The sequence below is a fragment of the Lingula anatina genome, chromosome 5 (assembly GCF_051362555.1).
Source record: "Lingula anatina isolate TDL-2025a chromosome 5, LinAna3.0, whole genome shotgun sequence".
NCBI lineage: Eukaryota > Metazoa > Brachiopoda > Lingulata > Lingulida > Lingulidae > Lingula > Lingula anatina.
Window position 1 is genome coordinate 14619958 of NC_141771.1, and position 11426 is coordinate 14631383.

Genomic DNA, 11426 nt, shown 5'->3' on the forward strand with positions numbered 1-11426 from the left:
TCAGGATTACAAACTACACATACTGCACCATTCAGATCCAGAGAGCCTATCAAGTTAAATACAGGAAAGAAGTCATTAGTCTCAATGAGGAAGAACCTGGGTCACAAATTCTACAGAACCGACCTGGCAGAAAAAAAAAATACATTCACCACTAATCACACCTCCACTTTTATTACTGCCATGTGTGTTTATCAAGTCTACACTTCACTGAAAGTTACTAACAGGGAAAGAACATAATTCAGTTTGTACCTAAAATATTTTTGGATCTTCTGGCCCTTCAGGACATAAAGTCTGTCAATCAGCCAAGAGCGAAAATTAAAAGTATTTAATCTAGTACTCAATAAGACATATATATACACACACACACACGTGCATACAAAAAACATGACCAAACACTGTCTCTTTCTCTTTCTCTCCTCTCTCACACACACAAACACACACAACTCCTTAGCCTAAATACATTAAACACAACACAACACAACACAACACACCACAACACAACGCATCAGCAGCGGCTAGTCACCTGATCACAGATAAGGTCCCATTTCTTCTCATCATCATAGCTCTTCAGAACTTTGGCTTTGTCTGGAGGCAGATCCATGGACGCCTGAGAACAGAGAAACATATATGAGATTAATGAATTATAAATATCTACCATTTGACAAATAGACATATGTTAAATTAATAAATTACAAACAACCACCATTGATCTAATGCAGAGATAAGATGGAGATTCATGTATATTATCTTTGTTTATCGCACAACAGGAAAAAGATTAACCATATAAAATTTTCATTATTTAATATTATTATTATTATAATCATTATTACTGTTATTATTATCATTATTATTATTATTGATAGTCCTTATACCAGGTCGGCACTTAAACACCTGTGCATCCCCCCCCCCCTCCCTAGAAATGGAAATACAAAAGCAAACTTGGCATTATAAGCATATCATCACATACTGCATCACTTCTCTATCATAGCAATAACAAAACAAGTCATGAACTGAGCAATTCCCAGCATATTTCACAGGTCATTTTCCCATACGCGTACTAGTAATTAATACAGAATGGGAGCACTTCTAAGTTCTTATGGGGTAAAATGTACACGAAGCGATGCCTATTTCCAGTGTCAGTCATATTTTGCACACACACACACACACACACACACACACACACACACACACACACACACACACACACACACGAGCATGTAAAACATAAATCAGTTACTCAGTCAATACATATTTTTTTTGTCAGACAATTACTAGTAAACTGAGAGAAATAAGCCTGCTATTGCCATACAGTCTATTCTCACTGAAAAAAAAAAAAAAAAAAAAAAAAAACTTGGGTAAAACATCTTAAATATTATTCAAGCAGTGTTCTGTATGCAGTATGTGTTGCAGCCACAGAGTAATCTTTGCCATCAGTTTTTGCCACCAGCACTTGTTCAAACAAGACTGAAGTGGAGGTCTTGTGTACCAGTATGATAGGCATTCTCACCTCAGAGGAGGGAAGGTTAAGAGTACAACTTCTATCACAGTGAGCGGGTAGAGAAAATGTACAGTAAAGACTGACTAAAGCTTTAGTATGTACAAAATTATTCTTTCATCTCATTTTACGAAGCAAAAGTTTATGGGTAATGGCTGAATCGGGGTGGGGTGGGGGGTGTGGGAGAACTTTGACAATAGTATAGTTTTTTGTGAGTTAGTACAGTAAGTGAAATGAGTCAAAAGGCTCCACAACATGCTTAGCTGGGTTAATTTCAAAGCAATGTAAATTATACTGTATTATGTTCAAGTTTTATAATTTATTTATATATCATAATTGACTCCCCATTTCTCATCACCTCAGAACTTGAATCATTGCTTATCTTAACCAAATCGTATGGAACCAATCTTTTCTTGGCAATGACTGAATCTTATGATCACAATCTAACTCAAATCTTTAAAAAAAAAAACACTCATTCCCAGTTCTATATTTCAAGGTCCTAAAGTGTCCAAACAATCCAGAGGCTTCTGCACAAACTAAAATACTAGTAGTGGACACAGGGCAGACTACCAGATATCATACAATGGCCAAAACTGACCATATTATACCAGGACCACCCCAGCACCTTTTCACCCCTTTTTGAACCATTTTGTCCGCTCACTGACCTCAGGCAAACTATTTCTAGTCATAAATAATTAGTGTCCAAAGTTTGTTTCACCAAATTGGTGTAGACAAACTTTTACCAAAGAGCAAAAATATGCCGTTTCTTGAACAAGATAAAACTGAAGTCTAATTAAATACTAGTATAGAATATTATTATTAATATTATCATTATTATTATTATTACAACTCCTACTCATTCTGCTCAAATATAAAACTACCCATCAGAAAAATGATTTCTGTCACTGTCAAATATGAGCAATTTTATTTTCAAAAGTGGACAACTACTGATAAATATCTTCAATAAAAGTATACAGAAGTTTTAGTCTCTAACGTAAGGCAAATTTCTGGGACTAAAGTGCTTTTGTCAAAACCAGACCCTGGTTCTAAAAGAAAAATGACTAAAAGCTAAAACCCGCTGAGTTAACACCGATCTCTAATCTATCTCCGCCTTCCTCTAAACACCTAGAGCTAAAGAAGACTTCCCTGATGATCAAAGCATACTGTCTGGCACAAGACAGACAAATAGACAAACAGCTGGAGATAAATATTGCCCACAGCCACCTCATACCTGAGTACACACATAGCCCAGCATAGGATTAATATATACCTTGGAAAATTAAGACTATGAGAAGAATGGGTGCACATATATTGTTCTTAAGTGGGTTGTAGGCAATGTGAATCCAGGCACTAGTACTTCTCTCTCTCTCTCTTTTTTTTTTATTCAACAATTTGTCTAATACTGTAACTCCATTTAATATATTTATTCACATTGTATTATAAATATATTTATTCACAATGTCCTGACCCCCCCCCCCTTTCCACTTCCACCTCTCACCTACTTTCTGTCGACCCTCTCCTATCTATTATTCTATTCCTTCAACATATATGAAATTCCAGTTAAAATACTGGACTATGTATGTAATTTTAAGTAGCTTGAATTGAATTTGAATAATAAAAGGTGGTAAAATAATTACCTTGCCATGTTTAAAATAGGGGCATTTTTTCTTTAATCTACGCAGAACTAACACTTTGTTTTGTCAAAAAGTGTCTCCATTGCACGCCTGAACTCTACAGGACCTCCTTCTACTCTATATTGTTTGGGTTTACGTTTTTCTGAGAACAAAACAGCCTTGTTTCCCCAGAATGACTAACTTAATGATGTGGTCAAGCACCATACTGCCCTCCGGCCATCTTTCTCAGTCTCTGTGCTCGATTTTAACACAGGAAATGCCTTCTGTCCAAACTGTCCAAAATCAATGAAACCACAATGATTTTCTTAACTGAGAGTGGGGAGATTTGATACTGTATAAAAGTGGGTTTTTAACTCCTGCAGACAACCTGTCAATTGCGGTGAATAGTTCTTAACCTGCTCAAATTATTATTTTTCGATAATAAGACCAAGTGTTTGTTAGTTATTTTAAAGAAGTCGTGAACTGAGAGAGAGAGAGAGAGAGAGAGAGAGAGAGAGAGAGAGAGGGGGGGGGGGGGGCAGGTGATAAAGACAAAGGGGTAGTTTGGAGAGAAAGAGCACAAATTATAAATTGAATTACAGACAGAAAGAAGAAAGCAGAGGCAGATTTAATTAAGTGGAAAGGAAGGCAGAAAGAAAGAGAAATATGTGACAAAAACAAAATATGTTACTGGCATTCCATACTGAAGGGTCACCAATAGCCTTCAAAGAGATTTCTCACAGGGGTCACTTACGTCAGCTTGAACAAGCAAATCCCATATATCTCCATAAAATGCATGTAAAGCACCTACAAGACCTTTACATATAAAACATACCTCATCAATTAACCTCAAGGTAAAGCCTGTCAGACATCTTGTGATACATGTGACAGTCCCACTTCGGGGACATTGTCTGTCTGGCTAATGTAAGACGTGTGACAGAATGGCTCAAGGCTACACAATCTGACGAGAAAATATGAGACGATTCAGTCTGCTAAATTTCAATTTTTTTATATTAAACAATACAACAGAATATATTTACAAGTGTCACGGTAACCAATCATACAAAGTTGCTTGCAAAGGATGCAAAACCTGATAATAAACCACCAGTTTTGGTACATTAACTTTTGTTATGAAGCAGGACATACTGAGGTCTCTTCTGCATGAGGAAATGCAATCAACTCTCCTTATTATCAGGTCAAGGTAGACACTTACAATTTCAAATATACCATCATTTTACCCTGTCCACACGCTTTAAACAGCCATAAGTCCTGGTAAATCAAATTCAAACTATATGACCTGATAAATCTATAAATCACAATGGACTCTAATGATCCCTTTTATGTTACAGTCAAGATGGCTATGGCATGAGAATGTGATTCACACATACGCAGGGGTGTTGATCCCATTAAGAAATATTGCCTCCGAGATTTAACTGACACATAATCAATGGCAGTCTGTCAGCAGATGAACACGAGTATGGCCTTGAATTTGTCCACGTGTGTGTGTGTGTGTGTGTGTGTGTGTGTCAGTGACTCACTTACGCAAGCTCTTTGCAGTGGTCACCAACCCCTGCCCACAGGAAAAACTTTTCGGACACGGAGGTGCCATAGCAGCTGTGCACACAAAGAACCAAAATCATCAGCTCAAAGGAAGACCAGATTGTCCTCATGGACGCCCACTGATGAACCACCACAATGCAAGTTTTTACAATTGTCATTCTGTACATTGTATTGTATGGATTTGTGTGTACGCATGTTTGTGTGTGTATGCATGCATCTGTTTGAGTCCATCTTCATGCATGCCAGTGTGCCTGTATGCATCCATACGTGCATATTTTTGCGCACATGCATGCATGTCATTGTGTATGAAGAAAGTATCCATGGGTCTCAAACAGCAGACATTCATTTCTTGTGATATAACAGGCACAATATTCTGCTTTAATATGGGACTACTTCTGTACCATCTACAGTATGACAGTTCAGACCCAAATTTTTGGTCTTAAAGTTTATGTTAATTTTCTGTATTTTTAAGAAAATTCTTTTGTGAAACAGAACACAGCAGAGAGAAACCCGCAAGCAGACTACTAGTACTAGTACATACACACAGTTTTGTACTAGCATCACCCAGTTGAGAACGAAGATCATATCGCCCATACTTCGTGCCCTACTTCTATGATCACTGACACAGATGAACCATCTGCATCTGTTGTCTGACATGGATGGGGGCAGTTAAAGCCAACTCCAACCAATACAGAGAACCATTTTGTCTTATCAATGCATATAACTCAACAGAAGAACAAAAAGCTAATTAACAATTATCCTGGGATAAAATAAATACAAAAAAAAAAAAAAAAATTCAGTGTCCATTGCCAACTGCTGGATGATATTGAATAACACGTAGATTAATGAGATATAAGCCATTACAAAATGAAAACCCAAAGGACATTAATTGTCTTATCATTTCTAACCTTCTTGCCAAGGAGAACAATAGACGAGTATCACTTCTGTTGTCACAGGGGACCTAGCGTCCCAGACAGATCATGAGTTTTGCATACAAAGCAGTTTAAAGATCAATATACCCCCATAACAAGAAGGAAAACATATAGCTGCTTACACTTTGTGCCACCAAGAGTAGGCTAATTCTGTCCACACACACATATGCATGCCTGCAGAGAGAGAGAGAGAGAGAGAGAGAGAGGGTAACCATTTGATTTATCTTCAGACTTGGATCATAGCCTTCAGACTAAAATGTTTGTCTTAACTCTTTCAATATTGAAATCAATTCCTAGCCTATTCCCAGGTATTTTGTGATTGGAAGCAAGGCAGAAGGGGGGAGGCCTTTTTTCATTGGCAACTGCTTAATCTTCACCCCTGAACATTACACAACATTAACACAAACTAGCTGTTCAAGTGATACACAGAATTAGAACCTTGCATAATAATAATCACGCCCTGCAGGTTCTGCGCCATCTGTGACACACGACAATGTCATGCCAGTGCATCATCATCTACGTAATATGGCTCAAGCACTTTGTACATCAAGACAGCTGGGAGAGGTGGAAGATGCATAAAACAGCACAGGATTAGGGACCGTTCATATGAAAAATCTATTTTCTAAAAATCTATTTTCTATTCGCAGTATCTTGTGATCACGGTCTGTGCCCTGAATACCCCGCAGCGTAATTACTGGCAGCGCGACCCAGTTACTTCCAAAGCTGTTATTAATTCTCGGCTGTGCTCGGAGTGATCACAAGATACCGCGAATAGAAAATAGATTTTTAGAAAATAGATTTTTCATATGAACGGTCCCTTAATTCGGTGCAAGTTTGGGTCTCTTGGGGCGTCAAACTGTATCTATGGTCATGATACTCTGGTACCTGCAGTACAACAGTTGAACAATACTGCATTTTCCTTCTCTTAGGGTGCATTCAGATGCACACATTGTTCTAGCAAGGTCGGTCCAACTCTGCAGGAGATTCTTGCTAAAGTGCAATCAGTGGGACAGCTTAATCAGCGCTGGAAAGTTAATTACCTAGCTGCTCGAGGAGGTGTGTCAGACAACTGAGCTGATTTCAATGATTGCACTTAGTGAAAATCCCCCAAAGACTTGTACCGACCTAACTAGTACAATGTGTGAACCTGAATGCAGTCTAACATCATGTTATTTTTGAATATCACAAATCAAATAAATTGTGTTTAGACAGGCAGACAGATAGACAGACAGACAGAGGGGGAGAGTGCACATGACATAAGGTCAAAAGAAATGTCACACTCTAGCCAAAGTAAATGCAAATGACAGCTCCTGTACAATTTTTTTCCTTCTTAATTTATAAGCATTACTTATAAATAATTGAATTCATAAGTAATTTGCATTTTTTTCATCTCTGTAAACAATTTATTAATTCCATTTCATCTAGATTCATATATTAAATTGTTCATATATGGTAAATATTATATAATCATCATTTTGTAGGGGATCTTGACGCTTAAAAATACCAATTACAATGAATGTACAAGGAACAGTGATTGAAATAAATAATTTATTCAATATTGAAGCACTGGTTTTGAGATAAACATTGCTTGGTAGCAGACAAATTCTCTTTGTCAAAGCACCAGCAATAAAGCTCAAATCAATATACAGCATATAGCACATGCTATAAGGCTGCACATGCCTATTTATTAAACACCCATATCTTATAAGTTATCCGGCCACTTGATACATATTGGAATATTCAACATGATAATGTAGCATAAGGAACTAACAATATTACACACCCATGTTATTAGATGTGCTGGGTTATGAATTAGTTTAGATAAATTCATACATAAAACTAGTATATGTTTGCACCATGTATATCAGATTAAAATGTACAAACTTGACAGTTATGTAATGTAATTTGTAATGCAATGCAATGTAATGTAATGTAATGTAATGTAATTTGTAATGTAATGTAATGTAATGTAATTTGTAATGCAATGCAATGTAATGTAATGTAATGTAATGTAATTTGTAATGTAATGTAATGTAATGTAATTTGTAATGTAATGTAATGTAATGTAATTTGTAATGCAATGTAATGTAATGTAATGTAATGTAATGTAATGTAATGTAATTTGTAATGTAATGTAATTTGTAATGCAATGTAATGGTGTATAACAATAAATCAATTTAAAGGTATACAGGCCACATTTGAACATATTTCAAAGTCGTATTTCCTTTGTCTGTAGACATATCCTGCAAAGCCCCTTGTCTAATCTTTCCAAATGTAGAACTTATAAATGATAAAAACCCCTCAAATAAAAGTACCTGATATCCATATTTCTTTCTGTGTAATGCACAGGTAAACATGAAGGTGAAAGTGACTAGACAGTTATTTAGAACTTATTTTTAAAATTCTATAATTAGAAATGATATGCATTGATCTGTAATTTTTGTGATTTGCAAGCTTTTCAAGCTTATTCTTTCTCAAATCCTTGTTCTGGTTAAAGAAAATATTCATGAAATAGATTCTTAGGCCTGTGTCATATATATACAACAAACTGGTTTCTAAAGCATAAAAGTTATTTCCATTTATTATAGATTCTATCCATATCTTGGCATTCATATTTGACACGTCTGCCTCACCTTTCAAAACAAAACATAAATCAAGCCAGAAAACGATACCGATACCACAATATTACACGACTTTATCAAGATTAAACTGGAAAGACACCAGTTCTGGCATAGGTGACCTAAATATTGAAGAAAAGTTTGTGGTCTTTGGCTTGTTCTGTGCAATTTAACTCTGTAAGGTTGATAAATCAAATAAGTAATTTATGTGCTTTTTATCCTTTGTCTAAATATTTTAATGGATTAGTCTCCTTCCTCTTCTTGCATAACTGACCCGGAAAATATGTCTTTTATTCCAAATAAATGAATTTACCTTTTTCATCTTTTATACCACTTTTAAAATCATATTTTTTCATTTATTTCATTATTATTTTTTGAGGGGGGGGGGATGTTTTTAAGTCTAAATTCATGGCAAACAATTCCAATAGCACCAAACCAATAAACCTGGATACACAATGGGGTTTACAAGCTAATTCCTACATGAGGTAAAGCAATCAACAATAACGGACATCTTTCTATTTGAGGTCACGGTGGCAGCAGGCATATATATATATATATATATATATATATATATATATATATATATATATATATATATATATATATATATATATATACTGGGTGGAAGAGAGTCATGATCAGCAGTGTGATATTCGGGGTGCTGGGGTGCTTCCAAATTTGACTTATGCCTATGAGGAGGTATTTATTGCACCCCATAAAATTCAACCAACAAAGCTATTGTTACACTGGGACTCAAATACAATCTCTTACAATGCTTATAGTAACAGCAAATAAGCTTTTTAATAATAAAAAAAATTTTAAAAAAAACATTGCATTAACTAAAAAAAAATTGCCTTCACTTCAAATTCAAGTATGGCCTTGTAAAAGAAAGTTCTCAAGGTCGCATGCACCCATCTATCATCATTAAAAAAAAAAGTCTGCATTTGTAAACAAATCCTTGACAAATTAATGTTTTTATCAGTGCATCTCAGACTTTATGACCAGTGATGTTCCTGTTTTTGCTCTTACTCATATGTTAAACACTCCTTATGATCTTAACCGAGTGTCCGGCTTTATTAAGAACTGTAATTGATATTTATATAGAAAAGGACAGGAAGGACATTTTGCTATACTGAGTAAGCAAAACAAGGTCACACTGATCTCCACCAGTGGTACAAGTCTTCTTCCTAGTTGTTGTCAGGAGAATCCGAGATAGAAAGTTTTTTTTGTCTCACAAAAAATTTAAACAGTAGGCTCTAAATGACAGGCGCCACTTTTCAACAAGGAAATTTGCGTCACATGTGTAAACTTCAATCTAAAGCACAGAAAAAAAGTCATTTCACACGATTTTGTTTGAGAAAAACAACAAAGAATCATTCTGTAAAAAGTTGTGCATATCATATATCATTTACTAAGACTTGGCTTAATATTTTAAATGCTTTGGCAAAAGGTAGTTCACTAATTAGCATAATAAATCATGGCAATATCGGTCTGTACTGTGTGGAGCTATCACTTGTCCAGCTGTACTATGGGGGTGCAATGTCTTTGTTATGTCAACACATAGTAGCAGTCTTAGTCAGACTGGGGAATGTCCAGTAGTGGTCAAATTCAGTGTCAGTGATCACTAGAGATTTACCATGTGTATAAACATTAGACTCATCAGACAAAAAATAAAACAAAAATGAAAACACACACACATATCTGCAGTAGTCCAGTTAAAATTTAATTATTGATTGAATAGCTATAAAAGGTATCCATTCCATTTTATATCATATTACAGGTCCTTAATTCTCATAAAAGTGGTCCAATACCTCATTTAATTGTACCACTAGTCTACTGCCTTATCTCAGGTCAAAGGACTTGGGACTAAATTATTTGGTGTCAAGTTCTTAAGTGTGACCCGTCCTATTTGACAGGATCTTCATACAAGTTAAAATTGTCCTTGGATGTTACCTTTTAACATCACCCTTTAAGCCGCATACAATGCTTCCCATTAACAGAAGCCTATATGCAGTTTGTCTGTTGGGGTATTTGTAATAGGATTTAGTCGACTGGGTAATATGATATATTAACATGAAAGGCCTATTAACAATAGGCAAAGGATGTCATTGAAGAGAAGGGTCACCTGGACTTTCTAGAGGAATATTCAGGGTGTAGTCCAGATTATTTTCCTCTGCTTGGTAGTTATGCATGGAGAGCAGTCTTTAATACCATTTGCATAAGAGAGAGAGAGAGAGAGGAGGGAGGATGGTAGAGGAGACCTGTCAAACAAGCCCAGACCAGGAACAAAAACAGATTCCCTCACCCTGTTCATATCAGCAATAGTGGTAGATATTTGGTTTGAACATCAAATTCGCACCTCTTTAATAATTTACATTTTATCATCTCCAGAAATCGAAAATCTGTCACAGTTGGGCAAACAAGCAATGTCCAAAGTTCTTGATCGACAATGCCATCTACACTATATAAGTACAATCAGTGTCAACAAAACAAGTGACATTACGAAGCCAGTTGAACACTTAAACTTAAAGATAAGGCGCTTATTTATGAGTTCCGCCCTGTTTGTTTTCTGCCCTCAACCCTGGTGCAATTTACAATGAAATCTGGGTCATACTTCCCCTTTGCGGCTTTTGGGAAATTTATAAGGAAAGGGAGATTCACGACTTACAAGTTGCATTAAAATGTATGTTACACACAGATCACATTTAACTTACCAATACTTTTGTGAAACGCCGCTCGAGTTCCACGGGCTCTGGCATGGGGAGTCGTATTGGCATTGTTTGCGCACGTAAATCCGTGTGATGGTTCGGGCGAGCGGGTGTGCTTTCCCCGTTCCCCATCTTGAAAACCACTATTTCAGTCACTTTGAATCTTGGTTCGAGCCGACTCAGATGCAAGATAAGATCCTAAGACGCGCTCTCAGCTCTCGTGGCTTGTAAATTCCTTGGTTGATCTAAGTCCTGGGTTTTTAGGGTCGCCTGTTTTTCCTTGCCGCTTCATTAGGGCGTTTTTGTCTACATCATTTTAGCCTCACAATCGGAAACTCTTAGCAGTCGTTTTCTCTTCCCACTCAAGATTTGACCTAGAAGGTTGAGTCATAAGAAATCTCGCGAGATTTGCCGTGAATTCTTATCATAAGAAATGGTTATTTTGAACTCATTAAATTAAATATATTCTTATGCTTCAGTAAATATCTTGATTAAATTTT

At 36.1% G+C, this 11426-nt stretch overlaps 1 protein-coding gene across 2 annotated transcripts in view; it reads right to left on the minus strand.

The window, feature by feature from the left end:
• The window catches only part of LOC106153143 (formin-like protein 2), a 53619-nt gene extending 42295 nt beyond the window's left edge, over window positions 1-11324 (minus strand). For both annotated transcript variants that reach the window (XM_087012882.1, XM_087012881.1), the window contains exons 1-2: window positions 10933-11324; window positions 524-607 (exon numbers count right to left, since the gene is read on the minus strand). In XM_087012882.1, the coding sequence (XP_086869008.1) occupies window positions 524-607; window positions 10933-11058 (210 nt within the window). In that variant the 5' untranslated portion in view covers window positions 11059-11324. The remainder of the gene's footprint in view (window positions 1-523; window positions 608-10932) is intronic.
• Between the last annotated feature and the right edge of the window lie 102 nt (window positions 11325-11426).